Here is a 27,826-nt window from a genome sequence, read left to right as displayed (position 1 = left end):
TTATTTATTACACGCTTTATTTGAGTTAAAGATAGAAAACAATATACTTTTATGTAAATTGCTATGGCAATGTAGTTTACAGTAATTCCTTTTATATATAGTTCATATTATTTTAGACATAAGGAATAAAGCTAGTCGTATATTAAGTTTAACAATAATCAGAAAATATTCTCCAAAATAATTTCCTGAAGTGGATTGCTAGGTATAAAGCTCATAATTGTCAAGATACTTATGTTAGGGACATGAACCCAAGTCGTTAAAAATAAGATATTTGTAAAAAAGTGCTATAGAAGGTGGTGCACAAAAAACATGCACTTACACATACTTTCTGAAAGGATGTAAACTACTTTTAGGCACTGTCATCTCTTCAAATTTCCTTTACCAACGATATATAGCACAATTTTTGATGTCTAGATAGTGCTGTAGGAAGATGACTAAGGCAACCACGTGCAGAAAAGCATGTGTGTGATGCACAGAAAATATGAAGATCGCATTCCAAAAGTGAAGGTCTGCAATGACAGTTTGATCTGAAAGGTTTGGAGTGTCATGTCATTAAAAAATGAAATATATGCCACTGGAGTCATATCACAAATGGCACCTGATGTGTACACTCTACCTTTAAAATGACTTTTTAAACGGGCAGACATTTCTATGCTGTTTATAAGTGGCTATGTGACTTCAATACTTTATAACAGCCAATCTTGAGAGCCAGCTACTTCTCTTAAACCCAAGTACAAGATATAAATATTCAAATTATGGAATGTTTAACATAGATACTCAAATGAAAAAATGACAGTCTTCAAAATTTCCCATGTTTTATCATATTGCATAGCTGAAAATTCATCTACTACTTAGTAAAAAGTGCTCTGTTCATTCAAGCAGAATTTTGCTCCATTCTCCTTCAATTTCCATCTTTCATACTGAATAGTGGATCCACAAGTTTATTGTGCACATGCATTAGACCTTAAAGAAAAAAAGCACAGTTCTAGTTGTTTTGTTAATTTTGAACTATTTCATTTACTTCAGACAACAAAGTATTTTTTATAAGACACAGTAAGCTGTTTAGTTCCCATCTTGATAGTCAAGTTTATTGGAAAAGTACAAATAGAAATGTTTCAGAATGTCTTTTATCTACCTAGCAAATACCAATTTATAATTATTTAACAGTCAGAACTAGAATATGTACAGGTATTTTGGGAGTAACCAGAAGAGCAGTTCTTGTCTTCAAAGAGATTCAGCATGACAAATTTGAATACTGACTTAGATGATATGTTTTAATTACATCTGAAAGTTTATGTTGATCTTGATCTTCTGGCACTTCCTCTACTAGACTCCAGCCAGGGGCTCAGAACTGCTGTCTCACTCTTAATACATTACCCTATCCATTCATCTGGCAAATTATTTTCTAATAGTTTGGCATGTGTATTTATGACGAAGGTTGATTACAAATTCTACAATGAGGGAGGGTTACTAAAACAATACAGAAAACAACCTGTACTAAATCATTTAATTCAGAATAGAAATTTAGATTTTAAATCAGATAGATTATAACTTTCATTTTGTAACTAGTACATATACTTGCAGTCTGCTCTTAGCTATGAAAGCTGCTTGGGAAATAGGTGATCTTCCAGTTACTCCTGTTTTAATGCCTCAGTACTATACTACTTCAGGGAGAAAAAAAGTTCTAAAAAGACTGTCTTTGACCCAATTAGTGAACCAGAGATTTTATATTTTGGAGGGTAAAGAAATGAGTTAAAATTTCCAGGTTATTAAGAACATGGGGGGCTGGGGAAAGGCACTTACAATGCGGTTTTGCAGGAAATGGAATTACTGGATTGGACAGATAGGTTGCTTGTTAGTGAACAGATATTCCTTGTCAGAAAGGCTGCAAAAAGGACTCTAAAATCCCAACTTTGAGAAAGACCCACTTTTAAGGGACAAGCAAAGAGCACTGGGAAGTGTTTGTGTAGTAGGAGAAATTCTAACCATAAGAACAGGACTGTAAAGGAGGGAAGGGGGAAGCATTCCATTCACTAGTGCTGCAACTGAAAGTGAGAGAATGCTTCTCAACAGCCTACTTGAAGGTCATATTAGCACCGGAAACTTCACGTCCAGTAGGAGAGGGGACAACAAAGATAAGGGTAATATCAGCTGTATGATTTAGAAGATGTAACATTTTCCGGAGTATCAGTTTGTAGAGAAGCATTTTTTTTTTACTTAAATAGTATTCATCTGGCATTTGCTAACAACTTTGATTATGGAAAGAATACACAGAGCTTTAAAATACATGCAACTTAAAATAACAGGAAAAACATTAAAAATTCAACTCCTTTATAAAGTTTTTTCCTTTACTATACATTGGATATATCTTTTATACATCAAATAGGACTGCTTCCAAACTAGAAATAATTATTTTGAAAATTCTATTAATTGCTTTTTAGGTATTAAGTCAAATATTTACTGTGACTTTAGGTAAAAATTGACAACTTTCTACATATGAATTTTATATAAACAAATAATTGCTACTTAAGTCAAACAATTATTCTGATAAAAATGCACCAGACTTCCTGAAACCTTACCAGAGGAAAGGTTAAATGTCATAGATTCTAACCAATGTCTATACAAAGTAACTTTTATGGTTTTGACTCAAAATGAACTCATTCTACCTTTGTCAAACTACTGAGGTGGAGCCTAAATACAAAGTAAGAGAAAAAATTCATATGTCATGAAAATTTACTAAAATCAAAGATAAACTGTTCTATTTAAAAAGCAAAAATGAAAAGCGAGAATGAATAAAACAAATCCCCAGGTACTAAACTTGTTGTCTTGTGATTAACTTGTATCTTTCAAAAGGTATATACTGCTATATAGGTGTATACTGAAATAAACTTGCATTTGCTGACAGTTTCTATTGTTTTGGATCTAGTTAACCTAGATCTTATCTAGGCACTAAATAGAACCCTTTAAGATTCTGGTTGGCATTTTTTAGTGATGACAGAAGAAAGGGTAGTGATATGAATGGAATTTGAAGAGTTATGGATGACAATTTTAGGAATTTACATACTCCAGTATTTTGATATACTAGTAACTCAATGGAGGTATGAAAAGTATACAAACTACATTTGAAATGTGTTTATTTAAGAATATTCAATTTCTCTACCCTTTACTAAAATACTATAAAATGAGGCCCATATGTAGCCCAGAATATCTAAATTATGTCTTCATATTGAAGGAGATACCCTAACAGAGGCTGATATCCTCAAACCTCTTCAGAAATACAGACAGCTCCAAAGTGAAAAATATTGTGTCCTTTTTAGGTAATGCATCTATCTTCTCATGAATGGTCTGTTTCAAAATTTTTCATAAGAGCTTACAATTAGATGAACTAAAAGAACTAAATACATATAAACATCTACCACCCTTCTATTTTAAATTCTCTAACATATGTCTATATACCTTTTTTGGAAGCACTGGTTATGATATGGGGAAAAAAGCATATGGAAGTATGATTTTGATGTAGATGGTATCATACCTAGAGTTTATTCTGGGAGGCAGTATAGCAGAATAGACAAAAGCCTATATACTCCAGAGATCAGCCTGATTTTGATTTCTATTACCCAGCTCTGCCCAAATATGTGCTGTATGACTTTGGGTAAGTAGCTTAACATCTCTGTCTGTTAAGCCTATTAATTCATTTAAAAATGGGACTATGAGTACCCATTTCGTAACATTTTTGTGATAAGTAAATCAAAAAGTAAAATGCATTTAGAATAGTGCCTGGTCATAGAGATATTGGCTATTATCAAATATCTTACTAAATATTCACCAAAATAATATTCACCAAAATGTAAAAATCTGATAAAAAAATTGTGACAAAATCAGATTAGTACAGGCACTTATCTGGGACTTAATTAGGACTAGAAAACGACCATGTTAAACGAATCTCCTTAAAACTGGAATTAAAATTTGTGGATAGTAAGGATTCCTTGTAGTCAAGGAATCTATTATTTGGGATGAAATCTGAAGGATTACATGGGAAAAAAGAGTTAAAACTCCATCAAATGCTCTGTTTTATTCACAAATCAGAAATTTTTCAGTTTTTCAATTTTTCAGTTTAATCTATTTGTAGCTTGGTAAATTAATAATTTAAATGCTAAAAATATAAATAACTAGAAATAATCTTTAAGTGTTAAACAATAAGGAAATGTTTAAATAATGATTTATGTACTTGACTATCCATTAAAATGCTTCCAAATATTTAGAAGAGGCAAATGCTCATGAAACATAAGTACAAATACAAAACTATATACAAAGCACGATTAGTATTTTGTTTAAAAATAGACTATTTTATGCTTGCCAAATGTCAGTTATTTGTATAACACCTTCAAGATATTTGCCATATTCACACATTTACATGAAATATGGGTTACTGGTTTTGTTTGCATTGAATTAAAAATTTAAGATTATATACTTTATTTCTGAATATGAGATGCTATAGACTGTAAGACACATCATTTTATGTACCACTGAGAAAAAAATGCTACCCGGTAAGCTATGATCTGACACCAATTTTAAGACACAGTCCAACATCAGCAAGATCAATGTATATGAGAGCCAATCAAATATGGTAGCTTTTTTGGACCCTGTCTTAAGCAATAATATCCAAAAAATACAGCTTTCATTTATTCAGTGTATTTTCCAATAGGCATTAAAATAAATACCTAGCTACTAGAGTAAAAAAGATTAAAAAGTATAATCATGTAGCAAAAGTAGCATACCTACTACATGCTTATCACTGACCTATCTATAGGATCAACTATATAACTTTTAATATCAGCTATGTAAATACAGGTGCTTTATGAAAATTACCTGTTTGTACAGCTTGCTTACATATGTGTAATATGTGGAGCTGACTCTTAGAGAATGGGTTCGACATTGGGTATAGGCAAAATGTCCCTTGAAAAGCTCTTAAAACCATTATATCAAGCATATGTGTTTTGTAATACACAGCCTGGTACAGTAAGGTTTCTGAATTACTGGACTACAGGAAAAAGCAAAAAGGAAAATCAACATGAAGTCTGGGCAATCAAACTCCTGCTTACTTGCAGAGTTTATTCCATACTGTTTTAACATTTAGCCATTATAACTTTAATATATGGGAATAAATTGGCTTAAAATTGTAAAGATTAAATTAGTGGGAGATCTCTATTATCCACTGATTAGGTTCTAAATTTAGGTTAGAGGGGAGTGAGGGAGAGGGATTGAGGTGGGACTGGTAAATATGAAAAGAAATCCAGAATGAACAAAGATACATTTTCTTTTGGGTTATTTGGTCTTATATATTCAATATGAAAGTAAATTATTAAACCTTGGATTTCAAGAAAAAATGTTTACTGAAAATAGAAACTGAAGAGATTCTTCATGAAAAACAAAAAAAATAGGTACTACTTTGAAGACAGTATTATCTGAGAACTTTCCATTCCTTGAAAGAACCAGCTGTGTGTTGCCACTTTTCAACACTTCACAGTGTGAGATTTAACTCCACAGTCACAGTAAGTTTCAATTTTCATCCACAACAGAATATCTCAGTCGGCTTTTGAAATTCAGTGCTCACCTTTAAAGTATTTCACAGTTTTAACTCTTAATTCTAAAGTAGCATCTTCATCACATACAAAAATAGTTCGGGGATGCTGCTGGAAAGCGGAAACAGTCCACATGTGATTGACTCCTTCTTCTATTGCTTTGTACAGGGCAAATGCCTTGTGTGCCCCTGTTATGAGGATCATTACCTGAAAAATTATGAACACCAATTGGTAAAACTTGTTCCAAATGAGTAATGAGCTCTATTTTTTTTTAAAAAAAAAAAACAAGGACTTCAGCACCAATATTTTTTCTGAGAGAAAAAGAAAAATACATAGCTCCACATCATAGTTCAAGGTATTTATTTTTACTTTTTAAGGTAACAAGCACAAAATGTTGCTTCTAGTTTAACAAAGCAAAACAATACCTTCTTATGGGGTATTAGTGCAAACATTATAATACCTGTAATTATTAACACAGTAAATGATGTATAAAAGAAACCTGGGACAATGAAGAAAAAGGACTGTCTTGCAAAAGCAGACTTACAAATCTATGAATAATGTATACAATGTAGAATGATACACCAAATTGCTGTAGTCTAGATAAGAAATAGATATTATGCCAGAAAAGCAAAGACTCTAAAACAATAGATAATTTGAAGAGTTACCAAGAAACGCCTGAAGAGCATTTCACTGAACATGTGCTATTCAAAGTTGACTCAGAATAAAAACTGGATTTAAAGAAGGATTAGGGATCTATTTAAACACAGGAACTGTCTTATAAGCACATATGACTGATATTACCCTTATAAGCTACAGAAAATCCAAGATCTTGGTCCTCAGTCCCTAACTGCCAATGAAATAATGCAATGACATGTTGCAAATGTGAATGTATGTGTCAGAATCTTGTCTTTATCATCTTTCAGCTGGAAACTGATCCCACTTAACACCTCATCTACACACACATTTTTGTAATGTAATACATCTTTAAACATTTTTTTCCTCATTACAATTGTTTTAAAAAAGAATGTTAAAACTGCTGTAGTTCTAAAATATTTATAACAAACTTTGTATTACATATTTTGTAACTAGACCTAAAATGGGAGGAAATACTCGGCACTCTCCTTGAATTACATCAACTCCTCAAAACCAACATGAGAGAAATGCTATTCTTATTCATATTTTAAAGATAAGGAAACTGAGGCATATTCTGTAACTTGCCCAAGGTTTTGGTAAGATACAAACAAGCAGTTTTATTCTACATCCCATATTCTTAGCAATTAACAATTACATTCCTCTTGTAAAAGTTCTAACAATTAGACAATATGAGCTAAGTCTTTTCATTATTGAAGCACACTCTATAAAAAGGAAATGGGACAGGTGGCAAGAAATCTCAACATCAAGTATATATACTGAGAAAAAAAAAGACAACCAAACTTTTATTGGCAAGAAAAGTACCATTAACGTTATGAAGGGAGTGGAGTTTAAAGGCGGCTGCTGGAAGCTTATAGGATGAAGAATTCATTATTGGTGTTTACAGCTAAAGTGTAGATAAAACAAATTGCTCTCTAAATAGACTTGATCTGTGATTAGTTATATCTGTTCTACTCTCAAGGAGATTATTTCTCATATCATGGGAAAGGACAAACTATATGGAATAATTTGGTATGCTTGTTCAAACTGCAGAATCCCTAAATTTAAAGAATCAATCTAGGTGTGGATACCAGGTGATCCTTATGTACACTAATGTTTGAGAACCAGTGCTCAGGCAGATGTTGCACTGATACAGCTTTATGCTACTTAAATGTCGCAGTAACACTATTTTAAAAGGTTATGAAAAAGCTAAAGAATAATCAACATTTAATCATCCCATAAACTGATATAAATGATTTACAAAAATTTATAACCTCATATTAAATCCTCCATATCCCTTCCTGGTTGGAATTTTTAAGTCAAATGTAATTTTTAATAAATGAGGAAATTAGCCTGGGCAGCATAGTGAGACCTTGTCACTTCCAAAAAAAAAAAAAAAAAAAAATTGAAAAATCAGCCAGGCATGGTAGTGTGCGCCTGAAGTCCCAGCTACTTAGGAGGCTGGGGTGGGAAGATCTCTTGAGTCCAGGAGGTTGAGGCTGCTGTGAGCTGTAATCACACCACTGCACTCCTGTCTAGGCAAAAACTGACCCAAAGAAAAAAACTTAGTATTTGAGTAATTGTTTGTTCTAAAAATCAGCATTAAAAACTGTATTACATCTTGTTAAATGTAATGTATTACATAACTCAGTTTCATATTTTAGAAATAAGATTGCTCTAAAATCCTTTTCTCAACTTATTGACTATGAAATTTCAGTCCTTGAAAGTTCTTTTTTCATATACCTATGATTTTTAGGTTTCTCATATATTTTGATTGACAGTTTGTATCTATTTGTATGTTCAAGTTTAATTGTATCAAGATAAGTTACTTATTCATCATACCTTGTCTATAGTTTTTTCCTCTGAACCTGTCCAATCTGGCTACCAAAAAGGAACAGAGTTCTGGGTTTCCATATAATTTAACTACATATTACCATGAACTGACTACAATTTGTTCTGTATTCTCAAGGAAGAAAAGATAAGTTAATCTTTTCTGTATTCTTAAGGAAGAAAAGAAAAAAGATAAGTTACTTATTCATCATACCTTGTCTATACATTTTTCCTCTGAACCTGTCCAATCTGGCTACCAGGAAGGAACAAAGTTCTGGGTTTCCATATAATTTAACTACATACAACCATGAACTGACTACAATTTGTTCTGTATTCTCAAGGAAGAAAATGACAGCCCAATTTAAAAAAAACTTAAATTACACAGGGTCTGCTGTTCAGAGCTCTTCCATGCTTAAATATACCAAATGTAGAATAGTTGCAGCCCCAGCTGAGTTCCTTTTCTCCTGGGAACCAACAGGGCTCTATCATCCTACATAACATACAGTAAAAAAGCATTTAAATCATCCTGAGAGCTCCAAAAAAGATGTTGTGTAACTAGCAATGCATCATTGTCCCAACAGTCCTTTCATGAGACACTTACAATAAAAAACAAACCATGTGATCAGTTAAGATTTTAGGACCTCAAACTGGAGCAGGAACAGGCAAGTAGCACCTCAAAAGTGGTGGTGCTTAATTCTTAGTTTACAGCTTCAAAAGACTTAATTGATCCCTAAACATGTCAGTGAGATTGACAAAAGTTAGTTACTGAAAACTAGAAAACAATTTATACTGCAAAGAGAATGCAATCAAAATATCACTTATTCAGCATCATAACCCCTACAAAATATTAATACATTGACATCAAAGGAAAAACAACAAAGAACATTTAATGCTTACTTCTCTAGCATCCATCACTGTCCCCACACCAACAGTTAGAGCCATAGTTGGCACTTTTGATAAATCTCCATCAAAATATTTGGCATTTGCCAAGATGGTATCCATTGCTAGAGTCTTTAATCTTGTCCTTGATACTAAACTGGATCCAGGCTCATTGAAAGCGATATGACCATCTGGACCAATTCCTTTCAAAAGAAATATACATACATATACACGATGTAAATAGGTTTCACAAAGTTCAATGTGCGTTAAAGAACAACAACAACAAAACACTTACCTTGTTTGATTTTATACTTGAATTCCTATTACTGCATTAAAATATTTGTTTCTGTATTGATTCAACAAATGTTTCCACGTTTTCTACATGCTTAGCAATGAGCTGACATGATTCTAATAGTAAAATTAAGTATCACCTTATATTAATATAACATTTGATAATTTATAAAGCCCGTTCACATGCATCATCACAACAGATTATTAAATATTATTTAATAATCTTATGAGATGATCAAATTAGCCATATCTATTTCCCTCATTTCCTCCACCTTTTTCTACATACAAAAGGAAATTTTGATGCTCAAGAAAAATAAATGACTTGTTCAACGTCACAACTGGGTAAATACTGAGACAGGACTCGGATCTTTCTTCTGATTCCTACTCGGACATCTTTATAGTCACACTTTAGTTTACTTGGTTGTAGTCCAGATAGCGCAATAACTAGTAGACATTTCTGTAGGATAGCTTCCTCACTTATAAAAATGTGTGGACTGGACAAGATAATGTCTAGGTGAATAGTTTTTTTTTCTTTTTCAAACTTCTGACTGTAACCCTTGTAAGAAATAACATTTGATGTTGTAATCTAGTATATATATACACATATACAACACAAACATATATAATTAAGACAAGAATGGCATGAAATCATACTTACCCTTACTAGGAACCATACAAGCTGTTTTCTATTACAATGCATTTCATTAACAAAAGGAAAATGTTGCATGTAACTGGCTATATTGATTTTATGATATAATAATAGGTGACAACCAGTTTTAAAAACACTGCTTTAAAGAGACCTAGTGCCAACTCTAATATTCTAGGATTACCTCTAAAATATAGACAGGAATATGACATTCTTATTTGAAGGAAATGGAAGGTAATTCTTTTCACAAACTTAAGAATCTTTCCATGACATACATAAATCAAGTTTTATTTATAAGTACCCTCGTAGCTAGTCACATTTCTGACAACCTCAGACAAAAAATAAATCCGCCAATTCCTTGAGTCATTAAAATCTTTTACATTTATATTCTGCGTCTTTACTTTAATGATATCTGTATTTTACTGACACTTAGCACACAATTTTAACAAAATTTATATAAAATATGACAGAGTAACCCAGTTTTGAAAAATGAAGAAATATTGAAGCAGGTACAGATGCCAAAGTACAACAATTTATGAATTTTTAATAAGGAGACATAAGACCAGACCTACATATGGTTAATATGCATTGACTGTTTCTACTATTAAGTATGTATCTGCTTATAAATATATATTAATTATAGGCATTAAATTCTCTAGATTTGTAAAAGTGTTCTGTTTCTCCTCTTAGGTATACATATCCCTAACATTTATATTTCTCCATATATGTGTAAAGAGGGAAGGATGGGATCAGGAAAATACAAGCTTCAGGAAAAAATATGAAGTCTACTAAGATCTACTACTAGTGACCTCACTGATGATTTGGGCCTTACAGAAGTGTACAGCTAGTACCGCTAAGCTGAAATTATGAGCAAAGGTTAATAATAGAGCTGGGTCAAGATATTTGCTTGTTGGCTGTAACTGTCAAAAATTGAGGTTCCTGAAATAAAATTATTTTTTTAAATGTGGCTAATTCTTATTCAGCTTTTAAGTCTAAATTAAGATATCAGCACCTTTATGAAACATCTCTAAAACTCATTGTCTGGAGTAAATGTCATTCCTGTGTTCCTACAGTTCTAAGGGTAGAGTGTACATGTACTCTTCATGAAAGTACGGGCTTTATCTTCATCACTATATTCTTACCATTTAGAACAACAAGTGACACACAGGATGCACTTATTAAATAATGGCTGGATAAATGAATGCATGGTTGCTATTCTTTGGTCAGCTCAGTATAGTTTCTTCCACCTCCCACCTTGTTCTCTTCTGCCTTGCTCCCCTCACCAGAGGGGCTGGAACAATTTTAATTTCCTATATCCCTCTTAGGTAAAGTTACTGTCGTCTAGAGACAAGCACTTGTCTCAGGCTGAACCAATCAGAATCTCTGTGTGAATCTGAATCTTGACCAGGGATACAGTAAGGAAGAAGGCATGGCGAACTGAAGTACTGGATGATAGCACTGCAAGGAGAAGATTAATGAGTTTCTACTTCTGAGATCTGAGGTTCTCTGGTTGTTTTTCCAAAGACTTGGTTGTTTCAACTTTTCCTTCAGTTGGTGAGTTAACCTAGAATCATTCCAGTTAATTTACTTTTGATCCCATTATTTCCTTTTTCTAGTAAAGCAAAGAATCCAAGCATGCAACCAAATCAGAAGGTTAACATTTTCCCCACTGTCTTATTTTTACTTTTTAAAAACACTATCACCTAGGCCGAGTGCAGTGGCTCACACCTGTAATCTTAGCACTTTGGGAGGCCAAGGCAGGTGGATCACCAGAGGTCAGGAGTTCGAGACCAGCCTGGCCAACATGGCAAAACTCCATCTCCACTAAAGATACAAAAGTTAGCTGGGCATGGAGGCAGGTGCCTGTAGTCCCAGCTACTCGGGAGGCTGAGGCAGGAGGATTGCTTGAGCCTGGGAAGTGGAGGTTGTAGTGAGCCAAGATCAAGCCACTGTACTCCAGCCCAGGCGACAGAACGAGACTCCATCTCAACAACAAAAAACCCAAGACACTACTGCCTTAAGATATTTTAAAAGTTTATATATTTAGATTTTATTGTAAAACTAGATTTTTAAAATTATTTATTTATTTATTTTGAGATGGAGTTTCACTCTTGTTGCCCAGGCTGGAGTGCAATGGCATGATATCAGCTCACCACAACCTCCACCTCCGAGTTCAAGCGATTCTCCTGCCTCAGCCTCCTGAGTAGCTGGGATTACAGGCATGCGCCACCACGTCCAACTAATTTTGTATTTTTTTAGTAGAGATGGGGTTTCTCCATGTTGGTCAGGCTCATCTCGAACTCCTGACCTCAGGTGATACGCCCACCTCGGCCTCCCAAAGTGCTGGGATTATAGGTGTGAGCCACCGGGACCAGCGCTAGATTTTATTTTTAAAAATCCATGTTTGTGTATCTTATTGCTGGGGTTAAGTCAGGAATTGCATGATACACCTTTACCCTTTCTCTCAACATGTTTGCCATCAAGAGGAAGAATGAGAACATTTAAGTATGTATTTCCTTCTTTTTCTTTTCCTCTTCCCTCTAGGATAGGGAACTCTGCTCTAATTCCCTGGAATGAGTAATAGCAGATTAACATTTTTGAGCTCTTCTCATTCTACTGTTTCAATTCAAAGGGTAGGAGTGAAAAACCCCATTCTGGCTTCAGGCCCAAACTGCAATCTCTATTTCAACTTTACCTTTAATAAAGCTGATATTTTGATCCCATTTGGCACAGTTCTTAGAGTTTTTATTAACCAAACCCTGGAACAAAAGAAGGGTAGTCGTAAGACCCAGATGCCAATCCTCATCTAAAAATCCAGTGATGATAAACCTAGATCAACAAATGAGATTCTTTCATGAATAGATATCCAATAATAGGGCATCCCAAATAAGGAAAAGTTCAAAGAAAATGCAATAATCCTTCTCTCTCTATGCACAAGTATGTCCTTTAGATGGTACATATAAAATGTCAGGCACTGGATCATCCATGACTACAGTAAAGATGTTAATGTAAGAGGCACGGGAACTCTCTTAAAATATATTTGGGAGCGGGGAAGAGCGGAGAAAGAACTACAGGAAGCTTAAAACTAATTGGTTAAAAAACCAAATCAAATTCTTTTTAGTGGTGTCAGTGATCAACATAATTACAACTTATGCAACATATATTTCAAAAGGAGAACTGAGGTGGTTTATACTGAAGAAACATAACCCCCCCCCAAAAAAAAAATTAGCTAAAAAGAAGTACTAAATGATTTAAAGGTATAAGGAAAGAGGAAAGTTCTACCAGACATCTTGAATAAGAGTTACAGGCTTAAACATTATTTTATGCTATGAATGCTTTCTGGAAGGCAGGCAAAGGAACAAAATCAAGTGTTCTTATCAGTGTTATTCCCCATAGTAAAATCTATTTCCTATCTTTGAGTCTACAAGAGATTTGTCATATGCATACTTATGTAAGGTCAATAAATTAACAAGGGGAAAAGAAAGTCCACAAATGAAGACATTTTCAAGCAGTCACTTAATAATGAACCTCCAACAACTAAAAGCCTTTTTTTTTATTAAATGAGTGAAAACTTTTTTTTTATATAAGCAGTTGCAGTATGTTGTACTCCAGTAATTCTACTAGATTCTGGTGTGGAGTTTAGAAAATCTAAAGATTAGATGGTCTATACACCCCTCAGATACTCTCAAATATCTACTGTCTTAGCCTGAATATTGGAAGGTACAAATGGTTAATTATCCCCAAATTGAGTCATACGTACAAAGCAGGAGTATGCATATTTTCTAGGATTACAGAAGTAATATTAGTAAATTTTATTTAAAACAGATAACCTTCTAATTTGAAAAGCCATAGTCTAACTTGGTTTCTTGCTCCAATAAACCATTCTATCAAGAAAGTAAATGTTATTGACTCTGCTAGGTAGAAGTAAAAACTGAAAGAGAAGATTTCAATCCAGCTGGATGTCCTTAGAGGGAATTTGGTAAAAATCCCAAGGAATTCAGTAATTCTAAGGGACAATTATTTCAGCATTTACAGTTGAGAAAGACAAGACTGAAGTAGCACTTATGGAGTACCAACTACATACCAAGCACCGTGTAAGGCATTTTATACATGTTACAACATGATTAATTCTCACAAATTTTGGAATGGTTAATATTAATCCTCTTTTACAAACGATGTACTTATACTGAACTTCAATAAACTTTCCAAGGTCACACAGATACTAAGTGGCTAAAACAGGATACAATTTTACATCTGACTTTAAAACCAAATTTCCTCCAAAGATAATCAACTATCTCAACCATACTTGGCCACTTCAAGTATAAATTAACCTCAGTACAGCTCTATTGAAGATCAAATTCATGTAATTTTGATCAGTGTTCTATTAAGTTAATAATAAGTTATATACAGATAATTTACAGCATTAGTATTTTTAGTTGAATATTAAAGAATATGGCAAAAAAAAGATTTTAGTTTAGTTGATGTTGTACTATTCTTATAGCAATTAGCTAGCTGACTGTGATAGTTTATACTAATAGAAAACCATATTGTCTTTATAAAGAACTTCCTATTTTTAACTGTAGATTATGTATACACACACACATATAAAAATTACAAGTGGAATTTGGCAAATTAAACATTAATTTTGGAATTTATGACAGTTATACAGCTTAACTCATATTAAGGCTGATAAGTAAAAAGTTTTACATCATTCTTACTGATTACTCAGTAAGATGAAACAATTAAAGTGATGTACTAAAATCCACCTGTTCCTCATGCAATCGTTTAAACTCTGTAATTTGATAAGTAGGTTGGCTAGAGTTTTAAAGAAATAGTAAAAAGAAACTATCATTTAGGTAAAGAAACATATTACTCATTTTGAAAGATGTGATAAACTGTCAACTTTAAAGAGGTAGTTGTAAGAGTTTAACACGGATTGGGATGTACCTCTCAAGGCATAATGTAAATAATTCCAGCTGTCAATTTGAAGATTAAGATGGGAATTTTAAGATTATTTTCTAATGAAAATGAAGTAAAACAGGAATCAGTAGCAGAATTAATGGGTATTATGGACAGCCACAGGTGCTCTTCACATTACACAATGAGAAGATTTCTTTTTTAAATTTAAAAATCCCTAATTCAAACACTAACAAACAGTTAATGACAAAAGGTTTTTACATACCTCCAACAAAAAGATCTATTCCTCCAGCTTCCTTTATTTTCTTTTCAAAAGCATCACATTCTGCTTGTAAATCTGCAGCATTCCCATCAAGGATATGTGCATTATTAGGATCTATATCAATATGCTTAAAAAAGTTATTCCACATATAAGAATGGTAGCTTTCAGGATGATTTCTCGGAAGTCCTAAAGATGAAGTTAATAAAAATGTAAGTATTCCCAGAAATAAATCTAAAGTTTATTTTTCTGTTTAAGTCATAAGTGTTATTTAATATATCTAACTTCTCTATACCATATTCAATTTAAAAGCATTTTTATGTGGAATATATGATTATATGCCCAGTATTAATCACTTCAAACATATGCATTAATTCATAAAACATTTATCGAATACTACTATCTCATTTTATAGGTGAACAATTGAAACATAGGAATCTTTCCCAAAGGTCCCATCATTCACAAAGGAGACAGGATTCAAACACAGAAAGTCTAGTTCATGTGCACTTCATCACTATATTCTCAAACACACAAAATTTTAATCAATGAAACTGACTTTCATGTTAAGCTCAAAATAATCAGCCATTCAAGTGAAATGATAGCCATGCTCCTCCGCTATTCATACTATATGTGTGCAGATTATGTGGGATCACAACACTTCTTTGGCTATCATTTATGCTACCATTAAATATGTATTGCTATATTTAAATTTTAACTAAATTTTAACAGTTTCTATACATCATAGATTTCAGGTAGACAAGTTAACACTCAAAAATAAAAGTTTCAGGGCTACCAATATAGCTTTTGATTTGAAAAAATACCTAACTAATTACCTTTACATATACATTAGATTATCCTTACAACATTGATTTTAACTCTGCCTTAAGAAAAAAGAGAATGAGAAATGAGTAGACTGGCTTAAAGTTACTTCACTGGTGAGTGGCAGAGCCCAGGATGAATGCAGATCTTCTGATTTCTAGTCCTTCATTCCTTCCACTATTCTGTGCTACTATCACAAAAATACAGGTTTTTATATAAACTCCCAATCTCATCTCAAAGCAGTACATTACATTTTAGAAATATATTCATACTAAATATTATATTCAAAACATAAATTCAAATATACTAATATTCTAAAACTACATTCATTTTATTCAAAATGTAACATACCCAAATAGTATCTTTAAGTATAGCTTACCTACATATTCATCCATATTAAAGGTCTTCACATATTTAAAAGAAAGGTGTCCATTCTTATGATATTCTATTAGTTTTTTATAGCATCCTAAAGGTGTACTCCCTAAAAGACATAAAAATACCATTTTCTAACATGACTTAATAATCTATTAAAAAAACTTTTTATTAACTTTATCTGTTTTTCTTCTTAATAATATTCTGTCGTTCCGATTAATTAGGCAATTATTAACTTAAATACATAATCAATTAACAAGTACTTAAACATTTTGGTAAACTAGAATTTGCTGAAAAAAGCTGGAAATCTGTCAATAAAAATTGAAGTTTGGAAAATTATCCTTGAGTTGTTGGGTATGGGATATACTATTACAAATTCTAAGATTAGAAGCTTCTAGAGTATGTACCTGAATTTTTAAAAATCTCCCTTTCTGGAAAGAAAATCTTGAGTTCTTGCACAAATGATATATAAATAGGTCAAGTGTTGACCATTTACTGAAATCAAAAGGGAAAACAGAGCTAAATTTAAATATTGCCCCTACTTTCAAAATAGAATCTCAAACTGGCAAACACTGAGTAGGGACTTTAGCCTTACAGCTTTTTAATGAAGCCCGTTTCTCATCTTTTGATAACTTCAGCATGTATCAGCTAAAATGTGTAAAGTGAGAAAAAGAAGTTATTTTTGCTTAGGACAGAACTTATAGGAAAGAGGATCTTCTAATATTTCATCTGAGTTCTTGATTCTATTATTACAGTTTGATATGTGAAAAGATGGTGCTTCATGATACGACAGAATAAAAATAAATTAATTTAGCCACTTGATGGCCTTCATCTTTGCTTTCTAAATTTGTTTTTTTTTTTGTTTTTTGTTTTTTGTTTTTTTTTCATTTTAACGTCAAACTGAAAGGCCAGATTGCATTCTTATAACAAGTTATCTGGCCCTCCCAATCCTAGTTGGAGTACTGATTCCTAGTTAACCCACCATCACAAAACAAAACAGTGCAAAACAAAAGGCTGCACAAAAAATTTCAACCCAAGTACCATACAGAAATCTGATAAAACAGTCTCTGACAAAAACAAATATAAAGAAAATTCAAGAATAGTAAAAAGACTGCCTCTCATTTGAGATGACAGAATAGACAAGGCTATAAATAAATACCACACAGGTTCACAGAACAGAAGAATAAAAGATTTTCTAAAAGCTTAGCACACATGTTGTTTTAGATTACAATTATTAATTTAAAAATTATGTAGTAAAATTTTACATTTCTTTCTCAATAAGCTATAGCCCACTAACATGAAACCTGCCTAAAAGATGGATAAATATGCTTTCCCTCTTCCTTTCTGGAAGGATAAATGAATCTCTTCTCTCTTTTAGTGTCAAGAGACGAGTTATAGGATTCTGTCAATTAAAGGATATATGAATAAAAAGGTGATCTGTCACAACTGAGGTGACAAAAAAATTCATTTTCTATTTTGTAATCAATGTGGCTAAAAGACTGAAGAAAAAAGAACTGGTTAAAGCAACTTAATATTTGCTTTGTAATAGTCATTACTAACAATTTAGCAAGTACCTACTATGATTTATATAAAACAAAGATTAAGACATTTTCTTTCCTGTAAGAACTCACAATATAAGGATAAGCAAGTACAAAATAGCGATAACACAGAAAAAAACACTATAATCTAAAAGAAGTCTGAGTATTGTAGAACATCAAATAAAAAAGACTACAATCTTGCTAGTTGGAAGAACAATAAAAGAAAATGTCATTTCAATTCAGTCTTGACGAAGGGATACAATTTCGACAAAGAGGAAACTAACTCAGAGCAGAGCAAAGATGGAGCCGGAGATTCAATGATGACATCTGTCTACCATGTGGCTAGATGCTGTGCTAATGTTTTTATATATTACCTAACATAAAGCTCACAACCTTGAGAAACTGGCATTATCTCTTTCCCATTTTGAAGACAGAATAACTGGGTCAAAAAGATTAAGGAATTTGCCAAATATCATATGGCTGTGAAACCAGGGATTCAAATCTAGATACGTCTGGTGCCAGAGCTCATATAGATTCCATTAAATAACATGCGAGGAATATGAGTGAAAGCAAAGCAAAGCAGCTGGCAAGTTCAAGCCCTATTCTTGAACTGCAAGCAGTCAAATCTGCCTAGCCCAGTTCTAGGTAAGGAAATGGTGGGAATAAGTTTTGGGAAGCAGATCAGGCTCACAGCATACATCTTAATGTCACCCTCATTAAGATCACGTGAGTAAATATAAAATTGAACAGATATTGCCCAGAAATTGAGCTTGATGGGGAGATAATTACAATACAGCCTGGTACTAGCAATTACCGACATGTGTGTTCAAGTCTCAAAAGCAGTGGTGGAAGGGGACATAATTAACCTTGTCAATGGTCAATGAAGGAGAGTAATGGAAAATTTCAACAAGGTTTTCCAAAGATACTCCCTTGGCAGATATATTACTAGCAGTTATGCTATTCAAAATAAAGCAAAGCTGTAGATCTAAATACACAAAGAGATGTTTAGCACTGCTGACATTTAAGACTCTCTAAGTCTTTTTGTCCCCATTCAAATTACTCTTTTTTTCTGCATCATAATTAACACAATGTCATTAACAGAGGTAGGCGGAGTGCAACTAAGGATAACAGCATAGAAACTATACAGAAACCACATTCAACCCCAACGGCTCACATATCAGAACTGAGGGTGCTGGGGGTGTAGTACTGGTGTGTCCAGTGAAAAAAGTCACCTTTGCCATTCTCACCAAGATCTACTGCCCTGGACCAAAAGAGAAAAAGCAAAACAAAACAATCAGCTTGAAGAGTACCATTCATGGAAATTACTCAAGTGGAAAAAAATTACAATTGTAGTTTTTATGTAATTAGCATGTATGAGGGGAGGAGCTGGAGAAAACAGTCTGTTTAAATAAAACACAGAAACTATAAATTTATAGACTATTTACAGTATACAAGGGACTTACACATACACTATCTTAGCTGACTCTCAAAATAGCATCTTAAGTTATTATCCATATTTTTCTTATAGGTAAGGAAACCAAGGCTCAGGGGCATAGAACAAATGCCTTGTAGTCAATAAGGAGCAACTTTAGTTCCAGGTCTAATACTCTTTGTGAAAATCATGGGTCAAATAAAGTGCCATAAGATCAAATGATACCACCTGGTTGTTTTTTAAGAGCATGCCTAATGGAAAACTTAATTCAATAAAATATGTAATTAATGCTTCTCCTTAAACTGTGATGAAGACATATTTTTCACTTGTAATATAGCTATAATAGAAGCAACATAAATAGTAAAAGGCTAATAAGCATTACATAATATATAACTTCTATATTAATAAGGATTTATAAGGCAGGTGAAGTTAAATTAAGAGGCAACAGTACATAACTTAGGTACCTCTTAATGATTAATAAGAAAGCCAATTAACTAAAAACTGGTATGAATGGTAAAAGCAATGCTCCCCAAAACAAAGGACTACTAGAAAAATGTACAAAAAATATGAACACGTAAGTTACAAAATATCCTATTGCATTTTGGAGTGATAGGTGAGACTAAACTTTGGCACAAGACCTAGTAACACACTATAGATAGTAGATTTTATATACATGCATTTTTCTGGCCTTTTATACTACGATATTCAATTAGTGATATGGCAAAAATGAATGAGAAAAGTATCTTACTAAGAGAAACCCTTCAATTCCACCAGAATTAAATTTGGGTAACATCAGAATATAAAATGGAAAAAGTAGTTAATTACCTGTTGGTAAACCCAGTGTAAAATATCTGTCCTGTCCAGGTTTGAACTGAATGATGCGATTACAGATGTACTTGGCTGCCCATTCACTAGCCAAGTCATAGTTATCAAGAATTACAAGCCTCATTATGGCGACGCAGAGCTTCCAGAAACAGAAGTTCAAACCTGAGAAAAGTCCATTTTAGAACACTTTATATAATAAAGAGATAATTTAAATTTAATAACTTTTTAAAAGATGTAAATAATAAATAGAGCACTGAAACAGCAGAATATATTGATGATTTTTAAAAGTGCATTACTGAAGGAGGATATGCACATATACAATCTGAATTTTAAAAATAGTAATAATAGCTATTCTCTTTTGAGCAGACACAGAGTTTAAGGCAGTGGGCTAGGTCATTTAAAAGTACAGTTAGCCTTTCGTGGATTTCATATTCGAGGACTCAACCAACTAAGAACTGAAAATATTCAGGGGAAAAAGATGTTTGCATCTGTATTAAACAGGTACAGACTTTTTTTTTTTGGGTCATTATTCCCTAAACAATACCGTATAACAACTATTTACACAGCATTTACATTGTATTAGGTATTATAAGTAATCTAGAGATAAAGTATATGAGAGTATGTGTGCAGGTGATATGCAAGTGCTATGCCATATAATTTGAGGGACTTAAGCATCTGTGGATTTTGGTATCTGAAGGGGGATCCTGGAATCAATCCCTAACAGATACCAAGAGACACCACCCACAGATACCATGGACAAGTGTGCGTATTTTAATCCTTACAACCATCTTGTGAAGTAAATAAAATGCCCAGTTGTAGATGAGGAAATGGACTCACATGATTTGACTAAGGTCACACAGGTAGTAAGCAACAAGGTCAGAATTCAAATTGTAACAATGGGATCACACTAGACATGTCATTTTTAATAAGAGAATTCAATAGAAGAAAAAGAAAACAAAGTGAACTAAATAAACTGATCTCTGGAGGAGAAATTTCTTCACAGAAAGCAATTTTAGTTCCTCAAAAATTGTTCTAAAGAAAATTATACATATATTAAGAGATCAGTCACTTAAAAGCTACACGATTCCATTTTACACAATGTAGGTTAATACCATGAAAGATGTGGAAATAAGCATTCTTACAGTAACTCACAGTTTCTGATATCTGTAAGACATATTGTTTTCCTTTTTTAAAAAAAATGGTATAAATTTAAGGGGTACAAATGCAATTTCGTTACACGGATATATTGTTTAGGGACTAGGTCTGGGGTTTTCATGTATCTATCACCTGAATAATGTACATTGATCCTAGCAATTTATCATCATCTACCCACTCCTACTCCCCAACCCTTCTGAGGCTCCAATGTCTATCAGTCTGCTTTCCATCAACCACGTGTATACATTATTTAACTCCCACTTATAAATGAGAACATGTGGTATTTTTCTTTGTTTTGGAGTTGTTTCACTTAAGATGATGGCCTCCAGATCCACTCATGTTACTGCAAAGGACACGATTTCATTTTCAACGGCTGAATTTCGCGGTGTATATATACCACATTTTCTTTATCCAATCATTCATTGATCGACACTCAGGTTGATTTCTTATCTTTGCTAATGTTGTTAATGGAAGAAAGGCCATAAGCGTGAGGTGTCCAAGTCCTTGGTATTTTGAACAAAGAACTGCACAAAAGGAAGGAAACACAGGAATGAAGCAGTGAAAGCAGGGATACTGAAGCAAGAAAAGCACTCCATGGGGTGGGAGTGGGCCCAAGCAAGCAGCTCAAGGGTCCGGTTACAAAGTTTTCTGGGTTTTAAGTACTCCTTTTGAGGTCCCTTATCGGTTACACCTTATCTGCATGAAGGATTTGGTCCGAGGCTAATTAAAGGCTGAGGTGAATTGGCTCCCTTTGCAGATGAAGGGATGGCCCATGCTCAGCCCATGGCCAATCCAAGGCACATTCCCCTTCCACCTGAGAGGTGGCGGAAGGCAGTCGATTGTAGGGAGAGTAGCCTTTGGTCCTTTGCTACTTGGGTATGGGGAGATGGGTTTTTTCCTTTTGGTTTAGCTTTAGGAAGTTTCCGTTAATTGGTTAACCCGTAATTGGTTAACTGGCTTTAGGTGCCCTGCCCTCAGACGCAGGTGTTTTCTCTTTCAGGAAGTCAGCACAAATTGGCCTTAAGTTCCCCGCCTCCAGACCCTATTCTACCGCCTTGCTGTCAATAGTGCTGAGATAAAAATGAGTGTCGCTATCTTTTTGATATAATGAATTATTTTCCTTTGGGTACATACCCAGTAGTGAGATTGCCAAATGGTAGTTCTATTTTTAGTTCTTTGAGAAATCTTCATACATTCTTTTCTACAGAAGTTGAACTGACATTACCACCAATAGCTTATAAACGTCCCCTTATAACATTTACTCAACATTCTATAACAATTCCCATAATCCTTAGATTTTTAATTCTTAGTTTTATATTTAAATGCATCAGTCACCAATACGAAGCTTTTTATAACATGGTTTCGGCATTTCTGACTTTTGTACCCACACACTTTACATAGAGTAATAAGTCAAATTTTCTAAATTAATGAGATTAAAGTTCTTATTAAAATAAATGTATGGAATCTAAATGTCTTTAAGAAGATAACAGTTTCGAATTCCGACACACAACAAAATATTATGGTCACCATGATCTAGAATTCTGGCCCAATAACAATTATTTATTTACAGAAAATAAATTACATAGGAAATCATAAATTCAGTACAACAAATGGACTCAGCCCCCACTTAAATATATCCATAATCTAATGTCAAAAACAATTTTAGACTTAAAGCAAAGAATCAGAAACAATTATTGGCTGTCATGACCATCAAAAGATACATTTACTTCTAACAAGAATATATGGCAAGCTGATTGTTAATAAAATGGGGGGAAAAAAGGTAAGGTAAGGAGGACGAGAAGCATTAGAGCTTTCCAATGTCTTCTGCGTCCGGGGCATGTTATTTTTCTCAGTTCAATACACATTTGAAGACCTATTATATACTAAGCACTGCTAGGCTCTGTAGACACAAAAATGATTAAGAACTTTATTGTCAGAGTGCTTAGAATCACTTAATTGTCTCTGAGATTGAAATCATTATTCTCACTCTTCAGATACAGAAAACTGCAACTCCAAGAAGTTTATTGCTGACGTTAAAAAGTGGCCCAGTGAGCTGACTTTAAAACCAAGTGTATCGGACTCAAAGACCCATATGCCACAGATGTCTTATAGGTTGAGAATCACTTAGGATGCTAGCTAAAAATGTAGATTCGCAGGTCCCTCTCCCTAGACACAGTGTTTCAAAGATCTGGAAGTCCAAGGAATCTCTGCTTTTGCAAATTATCACAGGTGATATTCATAATCAGGTGAAATTTATTAAGAACACCACACACCTCACTGAAACGAAGTTCAAGCAAGTCTCTCATACCAAGGTACAGGCAACTTTTTGTTTTATTAAACTCTCTGGAGGGCGCAGTGTCATCTCCAAAAGTCCCAAATGAATCCCTTCACCCAGAAGAAAGAAGAATTTCTTCACATTTATTTAAGTTTTTAAGATTTGACTTTTCCAGTTTTTGCCAATCCTCAGAGATCCAAACTACTATGGCCTTATGCAATTCCCTAGCATCACGACAAGACAGCATCAAAAAACAACAGGGCACCACCCTTTCCCTCGTCTTCCTTCAGGTGCTGATTCATTTTGGATGTGCATCGCTAGGAAAAAGGGCTGCTGAATATAAAATCACAAAACTTCAAAGCTGGACGGCAACTTCCACACCCGTGAAGTTACACAACTAGTTAATGGCGGGGCCAGGACCAGAATCTACACTTGCAGAACCTCTGCTCCGAGCTTTTCCTTACTCAACCTAACCTGACCTGACCTCAAAGGGTAAGGGTGGCCTGGCCGCGCGTGTGGGACCGACCCGAGGAGGGACGAGAGACAGTAGAGAAGGCTGTGGTTCCAGCCCGGGAGGCGGGGACTGCAAATACCCTCAGCCGCGCTTTTGCCTGGCCCTCACTCGGCAAACGACAGCGAATGCAAATGAGGATGACTGTTAGGAATTTTTAACAAGTGTAGGGAGAGGTGTCAGGAGGAAGCTGCGAGAGAGGAGAGGACAGGGACGCCTCCTCCCGTAGATACAAATCCTGAGAGGACAACCAGGTCCGCGAGGGGCAGGACGGGAGACCCCACGCGCCCCCAGCCTCGAGGTTCCTGAGACCCCATTCTGCCCGGCCCAGCGTCCCCGTCTCGGCACAAAGCCCGCACAGGGCGAAGTCGCCGTTGGGTCCCCCGGCCCGAGTCCCCTTCTAGGCGCTCCCCCCGTCCCCCCGCCTCTAAGCTTACCGGCAGACCCAATGGCTCTTCCGACGCTGGAACAGCGGGAACAAGCAACACCCAACCACCCGCGAGCGACCCCGGCGGACCAGTGGAGCGCGAATCCCACGGACCCGGATGCAGATAAAGGCGCAGGAAGGAACCGCGGCGCGGCCGGCAGGCGCTGCGCATGCGCGCTGCCTTTTGGGCGCCTGAGCTGAGACTCTGGGAGGTCGGTCCGAGTGCGGTTTGCCGGGGCGCGCTTCCTGCTTGGATGATCGCAGTTTCTAGGGCATCACTTTATCGCTACTTTCCCCCCGCCATCTTTCAGAGAGAGATTTGCAGTAGATTCTTTAGGCTTATGAGATTTCGTATGTAGTACCGTAGTGCTCATACATACTTTGTTGCTTATGTTGCTGTTTGGCAACATGAAAACATTTGCCGTTTATGAATACATTTCTCTCTCTACTCCAAGTTATTGAATGCATATTTGCAAATGCAATGAGAGATAAGCGTCTTGTGTCAAAAAACTCATCAAAGTCAAGTTTGCAAAAGGGCAAACAGTACCATAGGAAATCGGGAGCGTCTCAGTAAGAGAAAACAGAGACTATAATAGGGTACCGGCTTTTGCTGAATGAGTCTAAGAAAGGGATAGAGGAAGCTGGAATCAGCTTTGAGCTGGGTATCACAGATGTCTATACAGTGGGAAGGAAGTAGCGCTGTGGAAATTATTGTAAAGAAAGCAGCAATCATTCAAAAGGAGAAAAGGTTGTTGTGTCTTCACCATATTCCACCAGGAACACTGTTCCGTTAAGAACAGTTTAGAGTTCTATTAGGAACAATACAATCTTGACTCCTAGCCGACTTAAGGTTCTATTTCCGTGGAAACTACAAGTTAAAAAATTGTAAAACGCTGTGTCCTCAAACTCGTTATATGAAATTCTTCACCTGGATTGTAAATCCAGCTTGCTTCTTTGGATGAAATGACTCCTCGTGCATCCTTTAATTAAGAGCAGGATGTTACATTCTCGTTGATTTAGCTTTAAACAGCAACATTGCTCACATACTGATAATAGACAGCTTTGTTAGTACTATAGCCTTGAGTAAGTTTGCAAAAGCGATTTTTGGCCAGGTTCAGTGGCTCACACCTGTAATCCCAGCACTTTTAGAGGCCATGGCAGGTGGATGGATTGAGCCCAGGAGTTGGAGACCAGTCTGGGCAACATAGCCAGACACTGTCTCTACAAAAAAGATTGAGGTAAAATGATGAAGTAGTTTGTAGGCTGTGCAAATAATTTAGGCTTTGTATTATAGGCAATAGGGAGTCACTTAAGCTTTATGAATTAGAGATAAGAGACTAGAACATACATGTTTTAGAAAGAATGCTGTAGAAAGGTGGAGATTGAATTACGGTCTTGAATTACAGATATGTACCGCATAAGGAAGTTTAGGTAAGGAATGGACTGGATATTTGGCAATGGTCCTGTAAGATTATAACGGAACTGAAAACCTACGGACATAGTAGTAAATGTAAAGCTGTAGAGTAACATCACTCGTGTTTGTGGCTACATGGATGTAAACCTACTGTGCTTCCAGTCTCATAAAAGCCTAGCACATACAATTATGTACAGGATATAATACTTGATAACAAATGACTATGTTACTAGTATGTGTATTTGCTATATTATACTCTTTATCATTATTTTAGAGTGTATTCATTCTGTATTTATTTATTTATTTATTTTGAGACAGAGTCTTGCACTGTCGCCCAGGCTGGAGTGCAATGGCACAATCTCAGCCACTGCAACCTCCTCCTCCTGAGTTCAAGCAATTCTCCTGCCTCAGCCTCCCGAGTAGCTGGGATTACAGGCTGCTGCCACCAAGCCTCTCTAATTATTTTTAGTTTTAGTAGAGAAAGGGCTTCACTTGTTGGCCATGCTGGTCTCGAACTCCTGACCTGGTGATCTGCCTGCCTCAGCCTCCCAAAGTGCTGGGATTATAGGCATGAGTGCCCGCGCCCAGCCCTATTAATATTTTTAAAAGTTAACTGTAAAACAGCCTCAGGGAGGTCTTTCAGGAGGTATTCTAGAAGAAGGCATTATTATTATAGATGACAGCTACATGTGCATTATTGCCCCGATGAACTTCCAGTGGGATAAGATGTGAAAGTGAAAGACAGGGATATTGATAATCCTGACCTTGTGTAGGCATAGGCTAATGTGTGTGTGTGTGTGTCTTCATTTTAACAAAAAAATTTTAACGGGAAAAAAAAATTAAAAATAGATTTTAAAATAAAAAAACTTATAGAATAAGGATATAAAAAAGGAAATATTTTGGACAGCTCTCCAATGTGTGTTTTAACCTTAATGTTATTACTAGAGTCAAAAAGTTTTTTTGTCTGAGATGGAGTCTCACACTGTTGTCCAGGCTGGAGTGCAGTGTCACAATCTTGGCTCACTGCAAACTCTGCCTCCCGGATTCAAGCAGTTCTCCTGCCTCGGCCTCCTGAGTAGCTGGGACTACAGGCGCATGCCACCACACCCGGCTAATTTTTTGTATTTTCAGTAGAGATGGGGTTTCACCATGTTAGCCAGGATGGTCTTGATCTCCTGACCCCATGGTCCCCACTCCTCAACCTCCCAAAGTGCTGGGATTACAGGCGTGAGCCACCACTCCTGGCCAAAATGTTTTTTAGAAATTTAAATATAAAGTAAGAAAGCTACAGGAAACTAAGGTAAATTTATTATTGAAGAAAAAAACCATTGTTTTATAAATTTAGTGTAGCCTAACTGTACAAGTATACGGTAATGTCCTAGGTCTTCGCATTCACTCACCACTCATTCACTGACCTACCCAGAGCAACCTCCAGTCCTGCAAGCTCCCTTCATGGTAAATGTCCTATATAGGTGTACTGTTAATATTTTTTAATTTTTATACTGTACCTTTTATTTGTTTAGATATGCAAATATATACCATTGTGTTATAATTGCTTACTGTATTCAGTAATATGCTGTACAGGTTTGTAGTCTAGGAGCAATAGGCTATACACATATGTGTAGTTTGTGTACACATATTAGGTTTGTGTGCATATACTGTATAACATTCACACTATAATGAAATCACCTGAAGATGCATTTCTCAGAATGCATCCCCATCATTAAGTGATGCAAGACCGTATGGTAGGAAGACTCCAACACAGAACGACTCTGAGTGTACCTTGTATTTTTCCTGCCCAGCCTTAGTATCAGGCATTTCACTAATAGGTGATAGTTGTTTTATTAATCAACAATGGATGTTAAATTTTGTCAAACACTTTCTATGTATCTATTGAAATGGTTGTATGGTTTTCCATTATAATATGTTGGTGAATTCAACGTTGAGTACACTTTTATTGCTGGAGAAAATTTGATTTGGTCATTGTTTTTCTTGGTCAGGGTCTTTCTTATACATTTATTGTT

The 27,826-nt window shown here is 35.0% G+C and overlaps 1 protein-coding gene across 3 annotated transcripts; it reads right to left on the bottom strand.

The window, feature by feature from the left end:
• Positions 1–24,543, bottom strand: GNPDA2 (glucosamine-6-phosphate deaminase 2). Of its 3 annotated transcripts, XM_073012432.1 has the most exons (8): positions 24,399–24,514; positions 21,573–21,699; positions 20,021–20,182; positions 16,233–16,334; positions 15,041–15,223; positions 8,940–9,124; positions 5,615–5,789; positions 1–963 (listed from the first exon to the last, which is right to left on the bottom strand). In XM_073012432.1, the coding sequence occupies exons 3-8, from the start codon at positions 20,142–20,144 to the stop codon at positions 902–904; spliced, it is 831 nt and encodes a 276-aa protein (XP_072868533.1). In that variant the 5' UTR covers positions 20,145–20,182; positions 21,573–21,699; positions 24,399–24,514; the 3' UTR covers positions 1–901. The 3 variants fall into 3 exon arrangements, with proteins under 3 accessions (XP_072868533.1, XP_072868532.1, XP_008015697.1); XM_073012431.1 differs by lacking the exon at positions 21,573–21,699 and having other exon boundaries at positions 24,399–24,543; XM_008017506.3 differs by lacking the exons at positions 20,021–20,182; positions 21,573–21,699 and having other exon boundaries at positions 24,399–24,543.
• Between the last annotated feature and the right edge of the window lie 3,283 nt (positions 24,544–27,826).

The sequence above is a fragment of the Chlorocebus sabaeus genome, chromosome 27, assembly GCF_047675955.1.
Source record: "Chlorocebus sabaeus isolate Y175 chromosome 27, mChlSab1.0.hap1, whole genome shotgun sequence".
Classification (NCBI taxonomy): domain Eukaryota; kingdom Metazoa; phylum Chordata; class Mammalia; order Primates; family Cercopithecidae; genus Chlorocebus; species Chlorocebus sabaeus.
This window is presented reverse-complemented; position numbering and strand designations above follow the sequence as displayed.